Source organism: Leptonychotes weddellii, chromosome 14, assembly GCF_054177405.1.
Source record: "Leptonychotes weddellii isolate Sample4059 chromosome 14, ASM5417740v2, whole genome shotgun sequence".
NCBI lineage: Eukaryota > Metazoa > Chordata > Mammalia > Carnivora > Phocidae > Leptonychotes > Leptonychotes weddellii.
Window position 1 is genome coordinate 76,826,938 of NC_138382.1, and position 21,699 is coordinate 76,848,636.

Sequence of the window (21,699 nt, forward strand, 5' to 3'; positions counted from 1 at the left end):
GCCCAGCCACCCGAGCTTTGGCCTGTGCTTCTTGGTGCTGAGCCTGTGACGGACAGACGAGAGCAAAACCCTCCATGGTGGGTGCCGTGTCTGCGTGCAAACAGCAGCCCGTCTGGGTGGGAGACCAGATGCCCTATCTCTCTCTCTCTCTCTCACACACACACACACACACACACATACACAAACACACTCACAGAGGAACCCTGAATGCTTCTGCTTTGGTGCAAGTGGTGTGGGGCAAGCTGGAAGGTAAGGAGAGTCCAAGGCCAGGGCAGTGAGCCAAGGCGAGGTGGGCTTGAATTTTGAGGTCTCCAGGACTCAAGTGGCGAGAAGGGGCGCTCCGACAGCCAGCGACCCGAGCAGCCCACGTCACTCCTCTTAGCAACGGAAGCTTGTGCCCTGGGCCCCGTGTACCTGGACCCCCACTAATAATGACAATTCTCCAGTTGGCAGGGTTGTGGACTTCTCCTGGGGAAGTCACAGCTCCGAGGGATGGGGCCATTAGCACCTGGTCCCACAGGTGAGGGTGTTAAGGCTTAGGAAGGAACAGCTGTGTTTCATGGTGTGTAAACTATACTTCAATAAAGCTGTTTAAAAAGAAAGAAGCAGCTGCTCAAGGTAATAGGATTACAAAGGCACCCAGGCAGGATTCGAACTCGGGGCTCACTGACTCCGAGACTAGCTTCCGGGCTCCACCGCCCAGTGCTGCCGCCCCGCAGCCTCAGAGGCCGTGAGCTGGTGCCATCTTTAAGACCCGGCTTGCGCAGCTCCCCGATTCCAAAGGAACAGACGGGGTCTCCATCTGGCCTTGGCACACGACACAGGCCATTTCGAGAATGTTCTTCCCGCACACCTGAGCGTGCCCCAGAGAGCCCAGCCAGGGGTCTTTCTTGCCCCCAGATCCCAGCCCCGGAAAGGTCCTGAGTCTCCCCCACACGCCTCCCAACAGGTGCTTCAGCTCTTTGGCCAGAGTCCAGCTGGGCCTGTGAACCTCTGGCCCAGATGTTTCCCCCTCCTGCCAATGTCAAGCTGTCTGGAGGGCAGGGGTTGCTGGGCAGGAAAAGCTGCTCAAGACCCTTAATCCTCACCCGCAGAGGGTGGTGGGAGAAAGGCTGCAAAGCAAAAAGGCTTCAGGGCGGGTTTTATTGCGGCTCTAATTAAGCCCTTGCCAATTTGGGTCCTGCAGCCTCTTCTCCTCATTGAGCACCATATTAATGTCAATTTGATGTCCAAAGGCTCCCAGATCCCAGCTGGAAAGTCTCCTGCACTTTTTAGCTGGTAGATTTTCTTTTTCTCCCCACCAACCGGCATCGTGCGTGATCCCTTTAAGAAGCGGAAAGAATCTGATTTCTCCCCTGTCCCTCTGGGTTTGTCCTTTGAAATTCAGCGCACAGAGCAGTGCTTTGCTTTCATCAGCCCAGCCTGCTTCCCCTGCTCTGTGTCCCGTCAGTCTTGGAAATAGACTCTGTGGCACTGGGGGCTGACTCACATTGGGGTCCCTGGTGAAAGTGGGTCCTAACCGTGGGTTGGGGGGGTAGGCCAGATGGTGGAGGGGCTCCAGTCCCCGCATTGGTATTGGACAGGAAGCCTTCAAGGACCCTTCTGGACACATTGGATGACACATGTCCCCCTTTACAGTCATTAGCCAGGGACTTCAGCACAGAGAGGTCTGGGCCCAGACACAGGACCGGATCCAAGTCTACCCTCAGTAGGAACGGGGACAACACAGGGAGAGTAGAAAAGTCATATAAATCAGGTGTCCCACCGAGGAAAGGACAGCCCAAAGCATGCAGATTCTCCGGCTCTCCCCACTCCCCTTATCTGGCTTCAAGTCCACGTGTGCCCTCCACAGGCTAAAGTAAAGTAGATGCTGCCTCTTCGGTAGATTTGGACCCAGTTCTATTTGGCCAGTGTAGACAGAGCCGCTTCTTACTGTGCTGCTGCTGCTAAGGGTGTGTGATGCCTCAGTGTGTCTCCAGGACCCCCCAGCCCCACCTTGTCACATAACTGAGTTTCTTCTCTTCTTTCCCCCAAGAGTGGATCAGGCCATCTACCGCTGCCCCCCTTGGGGAGAGCTCCCCCTGGCCCCAGACGCCCTCCAGTGCAGAAGGTATGGGGGGAGGGCCTGCACGGGCATTAGACCCCCCACCCCCAACCCCGGTCAGCTCCTTAGACCACGGGCCCCTCCCTCTTTAGTGGAGGTAGCAGGTGGGACTGGGGTGGGAGGGGGCCCATGGGAGTTAGGGGGGGCTTGGAGCTCTACCTGCCCCGACCCCAACTCTCACCTTCTTAGAGATGCCCAGTGTGATATCACCAGGCCCAACTCCTATGAATCCTTCACTCCCCCCAAGGGCTTTGGAGCCAAGTGGAGACTCTGCCCTGATAGCAGGAACCCTGTCCTGCCACTGTCAGCCACAGGACACCGGGGGGCAGAGATGGAGCTCAGAGTCAGTCAGGACTTCTGCAGGAGCTGGGTGGCAGTCAGACCAAGGCCGTGGGCCTAGCTATGGGCAGATGAAAGAAGACAGTGCATTCCAGGTGCAGGACCAGCTAGGGCAGATGCTTGGTGGTGGGGTGGCAGTGAGCAGGGCAGGAGGCATCGTACAAGGTACTGATACCTAGCCCGGAGCCTCCGTCTCCCACGGCGGCGGGAGGAGACACGCGTGGGCTCGTCGTAGCCAGAGACGGACATGCGCAGGAAGCACACAGGGCGTTGTCTGACTCTCCAGGAAGGGAGGTTGTTTCCATCCCAGCTCACCCGCTCCCTGGACATTAGTCCTAATGCCTGCTTGGACAACAGCCCCGGCCCCACACCTCGGGCCCCCCGTGAGCGGTGAGCGGGGCTCTCAGCGCCCTCTGCTGGCAGGCACTTCTGGAGTGGGACCCACAATTGCTGAGGGTCTCGAGTTGGGCATCCTCCCTGGTGATGGAGCCCCTGGAACCATCTCTCCCCTGCCCTGGACCGGCTAGGGCACCACAGGCTCCCAGAGGGACGCCGAGCCCACTCTGCTGCGCGGACAGTGTCATGCTCACTCGCAAAGGTGGGGCCAGGCCGCGGTGCGTTCTGACGTGGAAGGCAGGCGCGGTCTGCTTGTGGCTCGCAACACCTGCAAGCAGGGAATCTGTGAATAGTAAAGGACTCGCTTTGGCTGGAGCGGGGGGAGGGTGGCGCTTCAGAAGGAGAGAAGCCAAAGCCTTGGACGCCAGGTCCACGCTCTGGATTTGATGCTCACGGGAGTTTGGAGAGGAGAGGGGAGAGCAAAGCGATATCTGCAATCATTTAAAAAAAAAAAAAAATCAGTTTCAGCAAAGCACCTTGCATGCTGTCAGGGGATGCCGGGGTTAGGGAAGTAATTTGGGAGAATTAATCCAGCCGAGTGTGTAAGTGGTCTCCGAAGGGGCACCAAAGGCAGGGCTGTTTCTGCATGCTCCTGGATGTGCTGTGTCCCCTCACAACTGAGCAGGTGACAAGGCCGCATGCCCAGGGCACGGTGGAAGCCTTTGTTGGGTCTTCCCTGGGCCCGGACAGCCCGCCCTGGGCAGCTGGACCATGGCGACAAAGGAGTTTATTTCTCATCTCTCCAAGCTGTGGGCACCTCCACCACCGCCCCTGCCCCTGCCCCGGCCTCCAAACCTTTCCAGCTCAAGCCCAAATCGGCTCAAGTGGTGCCCATTGAAGAGTTCCAAGGTAAGAGGAAGGCCCCGGGCCGGACCAGCCCTCCTCCAGCACCTCTACCCTCACCTCCACTGGAAAGCAATGATGCAGGACGGAGGACCCACGCCTGGCTCAGAAAACCCTCCCGGAGTAGCTGGGTCAAGGTGAAACTGAGCCTCTCTTCCCTCAGTTCTCCCTCCCCAAGGGAGCTGGGAGCAGGTATGAGTCAGAAGCACAGTGGGCAGGCCCGGGGCAGGCAGAGCAGCGACCAGAAATAGCCTGTCCTGGCCCCCCTGGGAGGTGTGGCTCAGGGGGGCTCGTCTCGGTTGAAGCAAGAGCTGGGACACAGGGGTCACTGCCACTACTCCTTGAGACACTTGGATGCCTCACCTTCTCATTGTTCCTGGAGGGACAGGTGAGGGGGCAGGTCCAGGAGGCCCAAGGTGTGGCATGCCCGCTGTCTCCTCCTGGGCACAGCTCCGAGGCTCGTTTCTCCAAGGTCTCCCATGCCCTTGACCACCAAGGCCTCGTCAATTCCTTCCTCTCCCATCACAAAGGGAGGTTGGGTCCTCTAGAGATACACAGATGGCGTTTTGGGAGGGTGGCCAGCGTCCTTCCTGTTCAAGGGCAGCCACATTGGCTTTCCTGTTCAAGGAGATGTTGAGGCCCTTAGGAGGGACACCAAGGGATGGCCGCCGTCGTGGGGGCAGGGAGTGAAGCCCCAATGCCTTCAGGATGCCTTCCCTGGCAGTCACGGGACTCGCCCAGTCCCTGGAGCTGGGGCGGGACGGGGGGTGGTGGCTGGAGGGGACAGCAGGACGGCACAGAGATCCCTGTCCTCGGTGTGGAGCCAGAGCCATGTGCGGGCAGTAAGAGTCGGAAGCCAGGCCAAGACGATCAGGAGGCAAAACGAGATTCCCCGGGGCACACACCCTAAGATGGCATTCATTCTCAGGGTTGTGCAAGAGGAGGCCCTCTGGTGCCAATCAAATTTGCAGAACAGCTCAGGCTAATAATAAAAGGTCCAGCAGGTGGGCGTTTTCCTTCCAAGCATCTTCCAAAGCAGCATGTGGAGGAAGCTCCTGGCCCATTCCATCTGCCCAGCACCCGTGCATGCATCTGTCCTTCACTGAGTCACTGGGGGTACAGTGGTGAGCGCCGTGACCCCAGGCACTGTCCTTCCTGAGCTCACACTGGCCGCCTGACCCATCCTCCCTGCATGAATCATCTCCCATCACCCCGGCATCGCGCAGGCATCCTTCCGAGAGCACGTCACCCTGGCACCCCGCCAGGCAGGGGCCGTCCACTGGCCCTCCCAGGGTTCCTGTCCCCAGGGCCAGGTGGGAACTTGGGGGCTGGGCCTACACTGGTCCCCGCTCCGGCTCAAAGGTGGCACGCCTGCCTCCTCCCAGATGGTACAGAAGTGTTGGAGGCCCGTGGCACCTTCCCTGCATGTCCTGGGACTGGTCTGTCCTCGCCCCGTGCCTCAGTTTCCCCCAATACACGGTGCAGGGGGTGGCAGGAAGGCACAGTCTGCCTTGGCTCACTGACCCGTGGTGTTTCTCACGCTCGGCCGGCCCAGACTGTGAGTGCTATGGCCACTCCAACCGCTGCAGCTACATCGACTTCCTAAACGTGGTGACCTGCGTCAGCTGCAAGCACAACACGCGAGGCCAGCACTGCCAGCACTGCCGTCTGGGCTACTACCGCAACGGCTCCGCCGAGCTGGACGACGAGAACGTGTGCATAGGTGAGGCGCCGGGGCTGGGCGCGGGGCGGGGCGGGGCGCGGGGCGGGGCGCGGGGCGGGGCTGGGCGGGGCGGGGCTGGGCGCGGGGCGGGGCGCGGGGCGGGGCTGGGCGCGGGGGCGCCGGGGGCGGGGCGCAGTCCGGAGACCCTGGTGTCATCAGGCCCTGGGGAACCCCGGGGGGAATTTCATTTCGGGGGCCCATTTCAGCTGGGCTTCTCGAAGGACAGAAGCTTCCGGAATCTGCTCTATTAATAACCTCCCCCTTCGGTCATCCCCACAGACACTGGAAATTCAGAACCACTAGTTAGAGTCAAAGACTGGTTCTAGAGCTTGCTGTGTGCCTCAGTTTCCCCACTTGTAAAATGAGGAAGTGGATTAGATCAAAGGTTTTCAACTCCTTTTTTGTGGCTGAAGCTTTTCTTCCAGTGAATTTCTTCCAATGCTTTATAAGCAGAGGCCCAGCTTGTAAGACCCAGTGGGCACTCACACTGGCTTTGGGGTAGAGAAGAAATCCGGGGGGGGGCCCTGGACCCGGGCCGGGGCTGGCCATCCCGAAAGGCCAAACCCATGGCCTCGGCCAACACCCACCATCCTGGAAGGGCTGCCCACCACCCCTGCCTCTGTCACCAGTGGAGGCCAAAGCTCAGCCCTAGGGTGCCCAGCCGCCTTGGCACCCCACTGCCCATCCTCCACCCACCAGGTCAGCTCTGACTTCACAGAGGAGAGGCTGCCCACAAGGCTGCAGCTGTCAGTCTGAATTACGGCATCGGCCTTCAGATAATTCCATCAACTCTAAAGCGAACCAAACAGAATTGTGCTGCCCATGTCACACCGGCTAGCTGCAGGGACAGGGTGGGGCCTCCGGATCCGAGTAGAGGCATTCCCCCCTCCCAATATCCTTCTTCTTTCCTTGCCTCTCTCTGCCTCCTCACTTGGGCCAGCTCTGGGCTTCAAGGAGTCCCAGAGTGGGGACACTTGCCCCCTCCCACAGAGCAGAGGCCCCAGGAAACCAGCTGGGAGGGGGTTAGGGAGAAGCTGGAGGCTTCTGGGCTGCTCCTCCACCCGCCCTGGAGAGGAGATGCAGATACGGACTACTGCCCCACCCTCCGCCCAGATGCCCCGCCTCTGATGAGGCTCCTCCCATCTGTCAATAATCTTACAGCCCTTTGGAGCTGGGAAGGATCCGCGCTCCCTCCAGTTACACAGACGGAGTCTGAGGTCCAGAGAGGGTTTGGGGCGGCCCTAAGCCACAGAGCGCCAGGGCCAGGGAGAGGGAGGGGGTAATGGATGCTAGAGAACCAAGACAGTCCAGTCTTCTCTCAAGATGTGGGCCCTCGGGCAGCCGTGGGCTCACGTGGACATGGTGTGGGGTCATCACCGGGGGATTGCGGGGAGCCTGCTGGAGGCATGCGGGGCCGGGCCGTGTGGGGGTCCGTGCGGAGGATGCCTACAGGTCGCCTTGACCGCACGCCTTGCACGTGTCCGTCCAGAGTGTAACTGCAACCAGATCGGCTCCGTGCACGACCGGTGCAACGAGACCGGCTTCTGCGAGTGCCGCGAGGGCGCAGCGGGACCCAAGTGCGACGACTGCCTCCCCACGCACTATTGGCGCCAGGGCTGCTACCGTGAGTGCGCGCCGGGGCGGGGCACGGGGCGGGGGCTGGCGCCTCCAGAGGCGGGGCTTGGGTCGTGGACGGAGCGGGGGGAGGGTGGTCCTGGGCGGTGGGCGGGGCCTGATGCGACAGGAATTGGGGGCCGGTGCCAGGTGGGAACCAGGAGGCGGCGGATCTGGGGGTTGGTTGAGAAGGGAGCTGGAGGCAAAGGTGGAGCTGGCGGTTGGTGGGATTTGGCTGACGAGGGCAGGTTTGCGAAGGGGGGTGGGGGGAGGAAGGGAGGCTGTCCGAGGAAATGATGGCTTGGCGAGACCGAAAGGACGAGTGGTCGCTAGTCTCGGGAGGAGGGTGGAAGGGCGCTCCAGGCACATGGACTAGCAGGTGCAAAGCTCCGGAGGAGAGAGAGCAGGTGCGCCCCAAGGCCAGTGGGCCGGGAGCGGGGAGAGCCAGGGGCGGTGGCGGGAAAAAAGACAGGGGCCAGGTCTCGCCCGGCCACTGTCCCCATCCACGCAGGGGCGTTTCGCACCAAGTGCGCCCTGAGCCTCCGGCACCCCTCGGTCCGTCTGAGTCGCAGAAGCCCCAGCGAGGGGGGTGGACTGGGCCACCGCCCGCGTTAACTGCCCCTCCGCCCTGCAGCCAACGTGTGCGACGACGATCAGCTGCTCTGCCAGAACGGCGGCACCTGCGTGCAGAACCAGCGCTGCGCCTGCCCGAGCGGCTACACCGGCGTGCGCTGCGAGCAGCCCCGCTGCGACCCCGCCGCGGAGGACGGCGGCCTGGACTGCGACCGCGCGCCCGGGGCCGCCCCACGCCCCGCCACCCTGCTCGGCTGCCTGCTGCTGCTGGGGCTGGCCGCCCGCCTGGGCTGCTGAGCCCGGCCCGGAGGACCCTGCGCCCGGGGCCCCGGGGGCCCGGGGGGCTCGGGGGTTCGGGGGCTGGCGTCCGAGGCCGGGCGGCGAGAAGTGTGCGGCCCGAGCTGCTCCCAGGTGCTACTCAGCAGAGTCCTCCCGCCTCCTCCCGCCGCGGTCTGTGGCCCCCGCCCCCGCCCCGGCACTGCCCTCCGCCGCCGCAGGGGGCGCTGTGCGGCTCTGGCTCCAGCAGCCTGCGACTTGGGTCTTAGTTTTTCTTTTGTATTACCCGCCACCCCCCACCCTTTTTTTTTTTTTTTTTTGCTGGCGGTGAGACGAGGGGTGGGGAGAAACGCCGCTCACCTCAACACCTCCAGGTCCCGCCTCCCAACACACACACACACACACGCACGCACGCGACTGTCGCGGACACCCCCTGCACCTGTCCCTGGCTTACCACCCGCCAGCGGACCCGGAGGTCCAGTTGCCTACAACTCTTCTTTCTTTGTTTTCCTTTGCGACCCACCGGACTCCGTGAGGCCTGGTGACCAAGGAACTCACCGTCTGGGGGAGGAAGTTGGGAAGGAGGGTTGGGAGGGCTGGAACCTTTGTTTTGTAGAGAACTATTTTTGTTTGTATTAACCGTCCGCTATAAGGAGGACGTGAGGCGCTGCAGGTGGTTGATGGTGTATTATCCGACGGAGTAAAGAGTCTGCTCACTGCTGCCTCCAGGGCCTGTTTTCTGGGTTCATTTACACCCCTCGGGTTTGGAGTTTAAGGAGGAACCCACAAAGTAGCCTTGGAGGAACTTTCACCGTGAGGGCCACCACTTCCCCAGGCCTGTGAGTGAGATCCGGCAGCCCTCCTCCCTGCAGGTCTGGTTAGCAGAGCCCTCTAAGCCCTTGGTAGGGGGTACCCACACGTTAGCAGCTTCCCCAGACTGTTGCCTCCCTCCTGTCCCTTAAAAAAAAAAAAAATCCAAAGTTTATTGGCACTTTTCCTCAGCTGTCCTTGAATTTAAAAGCACATGGTGGACACTGGTATCATTGCTGAGCGATCCAAGGGAACTGACTGGTGATTTATAAATCGGGATGAATGTGTCTCTCAGACCTGGGGGACCCCCAGCCTCGGGCCCAGTGTCTGGAATCCCTAGATGGAATGCACAGCCCACCACCCTCTCCTCCTTTCCCTCCCAAAGATCACACAGGGGGTGGCCAAGGAGACCCAGGGGCGGCCTGGGAGTTGTGAGAGGACATTCTGAAGAATGCGGTCTATCCCGCGCCATGGAAGGGTCCCCTGCGTCTCTCCCGCCCTTGGGTACTCGTATTTCCCACCCCCCACCCCCACACCACTTACTCTCTGGAAGGTCCAGATTTCTCCCAAAGATTCTCAGCCCCATGGGTCAGTTCTGGCTCCTAGCTGCTCCTACAGCCCCCACCTGCGGTTACCTCCTGGCACCTGCAGCCACTCTTTCCAGGCTGGGGAGTTTAGACCTGCCTCCCCCACCCTCAAATCCCCAAAGCAAGGCTAAGACCCAGTTCAACAGAACTTGGCCTTGAGGATGAGATTACAATACAGCACAGGAAGGGGGAAGCTACAACTGGATATGAAACAGGATTCAAGGCTTGTCAAGGACAAAGGCCAATCCTGCTGGCCTCTCTCAGCTCCCATCCCCAACACCAGGTTGCAGGGGTCAGCTCCCAACCCCTAAAGGAAGTGCGTTCCGTCAGGCCCCCTGTGGCTTCTTCACCTTCCTTCTTACCGACAGAAGCCCAGTGAAAATAAGACATCCTGGGACTCCCTGTGTATAAGAGTGGGCATGTGACATAGTTCTGGCCACTGAAATCTAAGCAGGAGTGATGGATGGGGCTTCTAGAAAGTTCCTTAAAAGCCCCTCCCCTCCCTACTCCCCTCACCCCGCTTTAGTTGGCCCCGTTTGGGGCCCTGGCCCTGCTCTCTTGCCCCTCCCCCTGGTGCTCAGGCAGCAGAAGTGAGGGAGGGGCCATCTGGCAACCCTGGGTGTGAGGGCATCCTTCTCGGGATGGTGGAGCTGAGGACCTAGGAGAGCCAAGCACAGCAGGCCTGCTTGCCAACCTCTGCACTTCATGTGTGAGAAAAAAATCAATCCTGATGTGATTAAAACACTGGAATTGGGGTTTTCTGTTTCATGCAGACTTACCAGTTCCTAAGCTATTGGCTCTCCCCACCCAGCATCTGGGTCCCCCCGTCCCCCGAGTCCACCGAGGCCAGAGAGACTGACACCCTCCCTCTCTCGGCTGCAGCCGCCCTCCCCCCCGCAACACTGCCCATGACGAGGACAAGGGATGACAGCATTAGGCCCCGGTGTCCAGGCCTTGCTGTCTCAAGCCACCTCTTTCCCGGACGGGAGCTGCCTCCTCCTTCAGCTGAGTGTGGACCCACTGCCAGACAAACAGTTCTGTTGGCTGCAATTTGTAAAGAATGGTCGCCTTCCTCCTCCTCCTCCCAGTGTTAAAATACAAAGGCACCGCGGTGATACGCCCCCAAACACACACACATGCACACATGCGCACACACAGCCCTTTGGTCTGATTCCCTCATGAGAAGCAGAGCCTGAGACAGGGGTTCGGGCATGAATTTGCTGAGGTAGTGAGGGAATTAGGATGTGGGGTGTGGGGAAGGCCCAGCGCCGATGTCCCCCCTCTGCCTGGTCCACTGCAGGGGCTCTGGAGCATAAACCACATCGTGAGGCAAGGGGCAGCTTCAAACCAGGCAGTCAGTGCCCTCATGCTGCCTTGGGGGGCTGCAGTCAGTCCCCCAGTACCGAAGGTGGGTGGCCGTGAGCTGTGAATATGCCAACACAACATTGGGGGGTGCTCCCCTAAAGGGCCTCTGGGCTGAGCACCAACAACTCTGCACGTGCACGCACACACGCACACACACTCTCCCCTTTGTGTCGCCCTGGGTGTGTCCCTGGAAGGGTCCTGAGGCGTCTAAGAGGAAAGGGGCCTCTGTGGGCGGCGCTCTGTCCTCCCCGTCCTCTCTCAGCCAGACCAGCGCTGTGTCAGCTCCCCTGGGGCTGGTCTGAGTGATGGCTGGGAGGTGGACGGCATCATCAATCAGAGCGGCAGCCCCAGTCCCTGAGAACACCACTCAGACCCTGACCTTGGCTGGAGGGTGGAGGGAGAGTTGCCCGTGGCCATTTGGAACGCTCTGACATTTTCCAGGCAGCGGGGAGAAGGAGAAAACAAGGTGAGCCGGACCCAAGTCATAGCCCAGCCTCTCTTAAATACTGCATCCTGTCCCCGACCGAGATCAGGTTCTGACACCTACTCCTGAGAGGTAAAGAGGCCAAGGTCCCGATTCCTCAGCTTGGATAACGGCCCGCTGTCAGGCGCCTTGCGCAGGTGAATGCTCGTCTTCAGCCTACGACAGGTTTCTCAACCTCAGGGCCTTTGCCGTGAGGACTGGAGACTTCTGGGAGGGCGGCGGGACGCTGTGCTCGGCACCTGGGAGGTTTAGCAGCATCCCTGGCCTCGGGCAGCTAGATGCCGGCAGCACCTCCTTCTCTGGGGTGAAAACCAAAAGTGCCTCTGGGCATCGCAGACTGGGGGCAAGACCGGCCCAGGTTGAGAACACTGCCCTAGGTAGAAGGGACTACCATACCCATTTTACAGAAGGGGAAGAGGAGGTCCACCAAGGGAGGCTCGGAGAGAAGTAACTGGCCTTAAGTCACACTTGCTAAGCCCGGGGGCAGGAGCTGAGGGCAGTCAGCCTGACTCCAGAGCCCAGTGTTGAACCCAGGGCCACAGCAGCCTGGGCAGCCCCAGGCAGGGGGGCATCTGCCCGGGGTGGGGGGGGTTTGGGGGCCCTCCTGCCTGCTTTGCCCTCCATCCCTGCGCCCCATGCAACCCTTCTAGCGGGCTCTACAGCAGGCAGAGCAAGGAGCCCTGGGGAGCTGGGCTTCATCCGAATGGCTCTGCTGTCGCGGAAAATGTCTCCCCACCCGCCCCTCCGCGGCAGCCTCGCCTCGCCCCCTGCCCCCACCTGCCCCCTCTAAATAAGCAGGACTGCTGTGTTAGCGTTTCTGGCCTCCCCTGCCATGCGTCACACTTACGAGGCATTTATGGGCGCCGGGGGAACAGCCCTCGGCCTCTCCAGGCAGGCCTGGGTGGGCAGGGCTCAGAGGGGGCTCACCCCATGCCTGCACCCCTGCCCTGGGTCCCACACTTCTGGCTAGGCCCGTCTCCCCCAGTCCCAGAGGGACCCCAGCACATCTCAGCACATCTCAGGCCAGAAGAGTTTCGGGGCAAAGGCCCAGGGAAGGAGAGCTTTACTTGTTTATTTTTCCTTTGCAAAACACAAATCAGACTGTAGGGAAGTTAGCAAATACAAAGAAGCGAAATAATAATAATTTTAAAATTAAAATCACCCACAATCCTCCGTTCGGAGCTAATAACAGTTAATATTTTCTGATATACATTTCTAGTACTTTTCCATAAAGCAAACCCACAGATAATCTGGGCCGGCATTTATTAAGCCCAGTAGTAAGCATCGTGGTCAGGCTTGACATCCTTATTTCGAGAATCCCGGCAAGGAAGCTGGGAAGTGGGCTTTATCAGTGTAGCCACCTTACGTAAGGCTGACAACTCTGAGCCTCCAAGAGTGTCCTGCTCAGAGGGCTTAGGCCCAGCACAAAATCCAGCTCCAGGGTGACTTAAGCAGAAGAGATTATTTGAAGGCACACGTCAGGGGAGTTAGATGTACAAAGCCGGGGCTGTATGCAGCCCAAGGTGGCCAGAGGGCGCCCCCTGCCCAGATGCTGCCAGGGCTGCGGCCCTCGCCCCAGGCCTGCCTCCTGCTGGGTCCTCACCAGGTACGCACAGCCTTGTGTCCAGCATTTCCCACCCCACCGAGGGAGATGGTCTCCCTTCCCCAGCTAGAGAAAGGGCACAAAGAAACATGACTATTCAGCACAGAGAGGGTGGGCAAGCCGCCCAGAGTCACACAGCCAGGAAGAAGCAGGACCCCGGATGCAAATCCAGGCTCTCCGGTGCAGAACCTAGCTTTTCACACTGACCTGCACACTGCCACCTTTTCCCGCTATTTTATTTTATTTTTTAAAACAATAATGGCTTCATCTTATATATACCCTTCCTGGTAACCCGCTTTATAAAATGTAGCAATATGTCCTGAATATCAAAGGGGGTCTTTTGCAATGAAAAAGAAATGCCCAAAGCACGTCCTTTCATTCTTTGTTTCCACCTGCCGCCCTCTTTCCCACCCAGAACCCGCGCTCTGGGGGCTACAGGAATCCAGCTCCTTGTTATAGGAGTGACTCCCTGCCAGGCCCATGTGCCCCTCCGACAGGACAGGGTCTGGCCAGGCCCCCGGAGTCCCTGTGGCTGTGTTCCTGGGGGCACAGAAGACGGTGCCGTCTTGCAAGAGCGGCCCTAGGCCAGAGACCAGGTGGGAATACCTGCAAGAGCAGGGCTGCAGATGACTTCTGGCCAGAGCACACTTGTTCTGCTGTTGAGGCCGGTGGTCCTGGGGACCCCGCCAAGAGCGGCTGGAGCGGGGCCCAGAGTCCCGGGAGCTCTGGGATTGAGCCCTGGAGCCGGCACCAGAGGCCCTGGGGTCTGTCCCATGCTGTACATTCACAGCTGACCGAGGACCCACATTTCTACCCCCCCAAAGGGGAGGGGGTTCTACAAGCAGAAGGGGTGGCAGTGAAGGGCACAGACCCTGGAGTCCAACCACCTGGGTTCCAAGCTGTCCTTCACCACCTGGGTGACCTTGGACAAGTTACTCAGTCTCTCAGCTGGGCGATGGGGGTGGTAAACGTGCCTGTGTCTCAGGGCCATGGGGGGATTCAGCAAGTTGAGACCGTGTCCCCCCTCCCCCCCAACAGACCCGCGAGCGGGGTGTCACTCCACTCTCCTCCCGCCCTCTACATATACTTGAGTACCTCTGGGGCCAGGCCCTGGGGACTGCGGAATCAGGCCGACACCCCAGCCCCAGCCCCGGCCCCAGCCCAGGCACGGCGAGCACCCCTCCTCATCACTGCCATGTCCAGGGCCAAGGCACTGGGTAACACAGAGGAGGGTCCCGCTCTGGGGCCCAGGGTCTGGTCCACAAACCAGCGGACTGTGAGGGCTGACGGCGTGGGCAAAGGGCAGGAGGGAACCTTGGAGATAAAGATGGGGAGGCTCTCTCATCCTGATTCCACCCGGGACGAAGAAAGTCCGGGATGAGCCCGGAACCTCTTGCATCACAAGGTAAGGAGGTGCTCAGAGGAAGAAGAGGGCACATCCACAGGGATCACTGGAGTATAATGAGGATAATGACAGTCGCAGATTTTTACACACTGTCTTTTTTTTTAAAGGACATCCTGAGTCTCCAGTGATATTCCTAAAGAGGAGTAGGGGGGGCAGGCAGTGAGGAGCTCTTCCTCATAGAATTTTAGAATGACGCATTCAGGAGACGGCCACTGGAAAATCACTATTTCGTAGCCACCAGTGTGACGGCTGATCTGGGCAGGAACATCCATGGATGTTAAGGGCAGTGGGTAGAAGGTTCACGAGTAACAGGCCTCTCTCGGCCTCAGTGGTTCAGCCCCAAATTATGGGTTAACTACAAAGAAGGCAGCTGGTGGCACCGCCTTAAATTAACCAAGTGACCAAACTCAGCATCACCAACAACAAGGCCAACGAATGCTTTGTGCCTCCCGATAACAATGCCACAGAAAGAATACATCACCACCTACGTTCTTGCCGAAAATATTTAACCTGATTCAAATCGCAAGGAAACAATCAGACAAATCTAGACTACGGGGCATTCTCTAAGCTACCTGGCCTTTACTTGTCAAAAATGTCCATATCATGACAGACTGACACAAAAGAAAATGTAAAAACGAGTGGAACATTTTACAGGCTGAAGAGACAGGGCAACTAAATGCAATGTGTGATCCTTGATTGGATCCAGAATTAAAGTCTTTTTTAAAAATACAGCAATAAAGGACATTTTAGGATAATTGCAGAAATTTGAACACAAATTAGATAATTATATCAAATGTCGATAACAGTATTGTTATGTTTTAAAAAGTCTTTATTCCTTGAAAATGTGTTCTCTAGTATCTAGAAGTGAGGTATCATGATTATCACAAGACACTTGGAAATTGTTCCGTGAAAACGAAAAGCAGAGACCAATGGATGAACAGAACAAGAAAGGGTAACATGGTAAGGGGTCGAGAACTGGTGAATCCAGGTACTTTAGGTCTTCATTGAATTTAAGTCTTCACTGCACTAGTTTAACTTTCCTTTACATTTAAAAATTTCAGGACAAAAAGTTGGATGAAAACGATAAAAATTTTTAAATAAACTCGTTAATAATAGCGCTAAGACAATTTGGCGGCATTTGTGAGAAGCGGGGAATACAATTGTATCCCTTCCTCATGCCATAAATAAAAATAAACTCAAGAGGTTAAAAGCAAAGTAACGCTTTCGAAACCTTTAGGAGATTGATAAATTCAACCACACTGCAATAAAAATCTTCTATACCATAAAAGACACCAGGAAAAAAGCGCAAGCCACGACCGAGACAAGATACTGGAAATACATGAAAGAGATAACGGATTAACATTGAAAATATATTAAGAATTTCAAAAAAAAAAAAAAAAATCAAGGGAGAAGACAAACAGCCCAAGAGAACAATGAGCAAAGGATGAGAGCCAGCAAATTCTGGATGAGGGAACAAAAATGGTCAACAAACCTAAGAGAAGATCAACCTGGTGGTAATCTAGGAAATACAAATTTTACCCCCATCAGATTAGCAAAGAAGCTTTTTAAAAAGTCTGGTAACACCCTGTGTTTGTGAGGATGTGCGGCAATGAGATTTCACATACACTGCTGCTGGGAATATAAATCAGCATATGATTTAGTCTAATGGGCTTTTGCCTGGCAATTCCTCTCCTCCGTATACATCCTAGAGAAAATCCAGCGCAAGGAACAAGAACATCTGTGCAGGAGTGATCACTGAAGTACTGAATAGTGAGTGATAAATGGAAACAATCCAGATGCACTGCACAGGAGGCTAGATGTGGGGCTTGCGGAGCGGTCCCGCACTGGGATAGCATCCAGAGGTGACAGTGGGTGACTGGGAGAGGGCCCCTCAGCCGCAGCACTACTGACATTTTGGACTGGACCATTCTGCTGCGGGGGGGGGGAGGTTGTCTTTGCGCACGCGCCATATTACACAGCACCCTTGGCTTGCGATAGATGGTAGTAGCGCCCACTCCCAAATTGCAACAACTGTGCCCCCCACCTGAGAACCCCTAAATTAGAGCTATATGCATCACCATGGATAAATCCTAAAATACAATGTTGAGTGGCAAATTCGAATCACAGAAGGAGAGATGCAGTATCATAGCCTTCATAAAAACACTAAAACATACAAAATAAAGGCATCTCCATTCTCCAGATGAGACTCAGAGAGACGGGGCAAGTTGTCCGAAGCCCCCAGCTGGAGCCAGAGTGGGGCCGGAAGTCCTGTTGCAACGCGCGTTTGTGCCATTCGAATAAGTTAGCCCCTAAGTTTATATACTGGATTTTTTTCGTGCACATTGGCGCATCTTCCCTGATTAAGCAATGCATCCACTGCCAGCAAAAACGTTGCTAGACGCCTTTCTACCGGTGGGGACACTGGCAGAGGCCCTTGTCCATAAGGGGCCCCAGGTCAAACTGGCTTTGAGAGCAACCGATGTAGATGGGCGATTTTCACACCTTTCCACCGAGACCAGGGTACAAGTAACATTTATCGTTGCGCACTACCGCGCAGGGGGCGTATCTGAAAGAAAACCTGCTCCCCTACCTGCGAGCTCCTTCCGGCTCTGCCCTGCTCTTTGCCTCTTGCTCTGCGTGCGTGGAGGCTGCAGGGTGGCAGCGCTGGTCACTGTCCCCACCGCTCCCCCGGAGCCAGGGCGGAGCTGGGGGACATCTCGAGGCACGTCCCCTCCGCGGGCCCCCGGGAGCTGGGAGCGGGCCGAGAGCGCCGCCCTGCCGGTGGCGGGTTCCGTCGCATTCCGGCAGCCGGCGCGCACCTGGCACGGCGGGGACCCCCCCATTGTCCCAGGCGCGGCGCCCAGGCGGCGCGATCCTGGGTGGGGAGGGCGGCTGGTGTCCCCTGTTGCGCAGCTGCCCCTCTGGCCATTCAGGCCGCGAGCCCCTGCAGCGCCCCCCGCACTGGGGGTCCGGGGCGGCAGGGGGAAGGCCAGGAGGCCTGGTGGCTGCGGCCCCGGCCATGGGGGAGCCCAGGAGCCCCGGGGCCGCTGAGCACCTGCGCAGGGCGGCCACCGCCCCGGAGCCCACCGCGAGGAAGTGGCTTACTCGCACGAGGAAGATTTGCGAACACAGCCTTTCTCGCAGGCTCCAGGGCAATGCCGTTTGTAAGACAGAATGACCGAAAGAACTGGTGTTTCCTTTAAAATACCATTAGTTTTATTACAAAAATAATTCACACTCACTGACCAACAAATGGAAAAATGAAAAAACAACAACAACCAAATAGAGAATAAACTTGCATTTACTCCCTGGAATAGTCAGGGCACAGATGATTTCTAGGGCAGTGGAACAGTCCCATAGAAGGCTGGAACGGCCTATGGGGGTCATCACACGATCATCCAGACCGATGGAATGCACCCGAGTGAACCCTAATGCAAACCATGGACTCACTGACCGCAACAAATGTACCCTCCGGAGAGGGTTGGTGGCAGTGGGGAGGCTGGTGTGTGGGGAGGAGGATCTTTGGAAAACCTCGGTACCTTCCTCTCCTCTTGATGTGAACCTAAAATGCTCTATAAAATAAAACCTATTTAAAAAACCCCAACTACCTAGCCCTTGTTAAACATATTGGCAAATGTCCTTTTAGGGTTTTTTTTCCCCCCCTTATTAAAAAATTCTGTGTGCTGTATGTAGAGAGAGAGAGAGAGAGCGAAGAAAAACAAAACCACCCCTTACCACAATACTGTGAATCCTTTCCAGGTCAAGAAAAATGATTGAAAACTATACTGGGGGTCTGTCGCTGTGCCCTGAAGGTGCCAACATTAGCCGCCCCTGTAATGGTGTGCGGGGCAGTTGTAACGGGCTCGTGCCGCGGGACCCGTCCCTATGCCCCAAGATCACCCAGGAGGAGAGTGCCAGACATGGGGGTTCCAATCAAGGCATTTAAGTTGCTTAAAAACCTGCAAGGGCTCCCTACTGCCCTTTGCGTAAGACTCGGCTACTCGCCTGCCGAAAAGGACCTGCAGGACCTGGCCTTCCTTAGCCAGCCCCTCCGCCCCGCCGCTAGCTCCTGCTGGGTTCTCGGACCTGATCGTGCTTTCTTCATTGCGCCTTCCAGTTTTTGTCTGGAATGCCAACTCCTACCCCGCCCGTCAGCTCTCAGCCGCCTCTGCCTCCCCAAGCTGGAATGCCTGCTGACTGCACACAGCATAACGCCGTGTGTCTTCTTTCTAGCTCATTCTTTGTGGCAGAAAAGCACTGACCTGGGGGGGCTTGGGCCCACATTTAGGTCACACAGGTTCTGTGGGTCAGGAATTCCAATGCAGCTTAGCTCAGTGGTTCTGCTTTGGGGACTTTCTTGGGCCTGACTTGGGCCTGACTGGGGCTGGTGGGTCCACTTCCAAGATGGCGCCCTCATTGCCCATGTTGATGCTGCTGGCTGTTGGCACAAGGTGGTTCCTCCCCATGAGGACCTCTCCCCACAGAGATTCTTGAGTGTCCCTCACAGCAAGGCAGCTGGTTTCCCCCAGAGCAGATGATCCGACCGAGAGCACGCACCCCCTGCAGTCACCTGTTTCCACAATACCCAACTGCTTCCACAGTCAGCCCTACTCAGCGCAGGAGGGGACTGCCAACTCTGCTACTGGGAGGGACCAGAGCATTCCGGGTCTCGGAGTTCAATTAAGCAGAACCACTGTCAGAAATCAACGTCAGGTATTGTCTCCTTGACTTGGCCTTACGCGGTTGTGAGTGGTTGAACCGTCCCAGTGAGGTGGTCATGTTCATGCCTCATGCTGGAGCTCGAAGTCCACAGGCAGGCAGTCCGGGAAGGAAGACGGAGGTGAAGCAGGAGGGCGAAGGCAAGCTGGAATCGGTGAGGTGGATTGGAGCCCATGTCCGTCTGCCCGCAATGGTGGAGACGGGGGGCGTCCCCCAGGAGAAGCTGGGGCCCCCTGTCCTGGAGCCAGACAGCCTCCTATCCCAGGTATTGGAGAAGCTGAACAGTGACGGTTGCAGGCCCCACGCCAACGAGCCAGCGGTGACAAGAGGCATGAGTTACGACAGCGCCCCGGGCCTCTGTCCCGGCCTCAGAGCCTGTGAACAGGAGGGCGGCTGCTGCTTTTCTGGCCTCAGACCGCACGCAGGGTCTCCTGTGGCCCACCCGAAAGCAAACCTACGGGGAGCTCTACCCACCCAAGCTGACACCTTACAAACTGCAACGGAGTGAGGTTTGTGTCCCCCTCCCCCCCATTCATACGTTGACATTCTGCCCCCCAAGTGATGGTGTCAGGAGGTGGCGCCTTTGGCAGGTGATTAGGTCACGCGGATGGAAGCTCACGATGGCCCCAGAGAGCTTCCACGCACCTTCCGCCACGGGAGGACACAGCGACGAGAAGGCCATCACCAGACACGGCATCTGCTGGTGCTGCGATCTTAGACTCCCAGCCTCCGGAGCTGGCGAGGAATGTTTCTAAGGCACCTGGTCTCTGGGGTTTTGTTGCAGAAGCCCGAGTGCGCTAGGATAGAGACCCACCACAAGCTTAGCTCTCCCTCCCCAGAACCTCAGGGATCGGGGCCTGATTTTGGAACTTGGTGAAAAGAATCAGAAAAGGAACTCAAACCCCAATTTCCACTTTCAGCTAAAGAAAGTGAAGCCCCTGGGGGCTGCGAGCTGCCGGTGGCCAGCGTGGAGCTAAGGCAGACCTGCCCCCTCTCTGGTTAACACCGAGTCCCTCCCAGGCCCCGTTTGTGTGCTGGCACCTACCGGAGGGGTTAGAAGTAAGGCCTTTCCGGTCACCAGCCCTGCAGCTTTGCTAGTTCGTAGCTCTAGCACCCCGGGCGAGCACTTCAGCGATAGGAGCTGGTGTTAGAACACCCGCACGCGCCCAGCGGACTCTGCCGTGCGTGGCTTAGCTCCAACGTGGAGCCCCAGCCCGGGATTCCCTCGCCTCAACAGCGGCCACGCGGGCGTCCCTGCTGGACAAGCACCAGACCCGTTGCCTTTTCGAGGCCTCATTGGCCACACGGACTCACCCCGGCCCTCCTCCCTTCTAACGGCCCCAGGAGTCACCTGAGCGGTTTCCAGTTCTCCTTCCCCTGGCCCTGCTGTCCTGGGAACCTCCTTCCGAACGAAAGCGAAGGTGCCCCGATGGCCTTTCATGGTGGGCCTTGCCCTGTCCGGGGCTCCTGGGGGCGACAATGGTTGAGGAAGGCAGACATGACCCCCGTGGGCCTGAGGGCTGCTCCTCTCTCCTCCTGACCCCTAGGAGCCAGGCCTCAAGGCTGGAGGCTCAATGGAATCACCTGAGAGTGAGTTTAAGAGTTTAAAAAAAAAGTAGAAGGCAGCAAGCGCGGGGCCCTGGACCCATTACATCAGAAATTCTCGGCTAGAGCCCAGGGGCAGCATTTTTCCACAGCTCCCAGGTGACTCCGAAGCGCGTCCCGGGTTGAAAACACCATGTTAGCACTTCTTTTTGCAGGCAGGTGGCAGCAACACAAAGGTGGCCACGTCCACCAGCACATCCACCAGCACAGGTGAGCTTGAGGCTGGGGAGCAGGGCCCACGCGGACCGCCTCGCCGGGCTCCAGCAGCACCCCATCTGTCTACAGATACCATTTATGCCACTCGACGTGGCAGATGCCTCCGTACAGGACAGGGTGACAATTACTCAGGTCCGTTAAGGGCGACGGAGGGGTCCCTTGAGTACAGAAGGTGCTGTCGTGTGCTGCACGATACGTAAATTCTACTTGAGCTGAAGCTGAATTTTTGTTTCCTCCCTGAATTATTTATTCCTCAAACAATGAATGGTGGCCCCCGGGAGGTGGTGGTGACTGCGTGGGCGAGTCGGGCAGGAATGACTTTAAAAATCGTCACTACAGATGTGGCAGTAACGAATTCCACAGATGAAATGGACCTCGGAGCACTGGTCTCTCACCAGGTCCTTTGGTGAATTGAGGAGGCCCCTACCACCATCCGTCATTTCACCCTCCTGGGACTTGCTCGCACATCCGGAATGAGCCAGCGCCCTCCAACAGGAGTGCGGCAGAGTCCCACACCGCGAAGGAAGCGTGCTCCACTTCTGTGGCCGTCGGCAGTCACCCTGACTTGGACGTCTGCACCCATCGTGTCCCTGGGGGCTCCGCTCACGCCTGCCCAGCCTCTCCCACCCTCCCCAGCCTCTGCCTGAAGGTGAGCATGCTTTTCTGTCGGGCCAAGCCCCCAAACAGGACTGGCCACCAGGGCTGGTTGTGACACACCTCGTGACCTCACAGGTGAGATTTCACCCCAAGAGCCGGGGGCGGGGGGGCTGGAGAACATTCTTGAATAAAGCAAATCCCCACCATGTGCTGTCTGCAGACAGACCACGTGGCAGGCTGAACGGGCCTGAAGCACTCTGCTGAGCACACTGATGCTGAATCCCACCTAACTCAGGCCAGTTTTCCGGTTTCCGCTTTTAATTTCACCACTTTCTCTTAAAATGGAGGTTTTCACAAAGAGGGGTACTGTCTACCAAATCCCAGCTGTGAACTCAGAGCGTAGAGTCAAAGCTGCAGCAAAGAATTATCATTTGTGCAAC

General features: G+C 57.8%; 1 protein-coding gene across 3 annotated transcripts in view; it reads left to right on the forward strand.

The window, feature by feature from the left end:
- Positions 1-8,590, forward strand: part of NTNG2 (netrin G2) — a 68,142-nt gene extending 59,552 nt beyond the window's left edge. Inside the window, exons 8-12 of one of the 3 annotated variants that reach the window (XM_081803816.1) lie at positions 2,036-2,110; positions 3,587-3,688; positions 5,238-5,405; positions 6,895-7,029; positions 7,654-8,590. In XM_081803816.1, the coding sequence (XP_081659942.1) occupies positions 2,036-2,110; positions 3,587-3,688; positions 5,238-5,405; positions 6,895-7,029; positions 7,654-7,889 (716 nt within the window). In that variant the 3' untranslated portion in view covers positions 7,890-8,590. The remainder of the gene's footprint in view (positions 1-2,035; positions 2,111-3,586; positions 3,689-5,237; positions 5,406-6,894; positions 7,030-7,653) is intronic. The other 2 variants (XM_081803817.1, XM_081803818.1) reach the window with 2 other exon arrangements.
- The last annotated feature ends 13,109 nt before the right edge of the window (positions 8,591-21,699 follow it).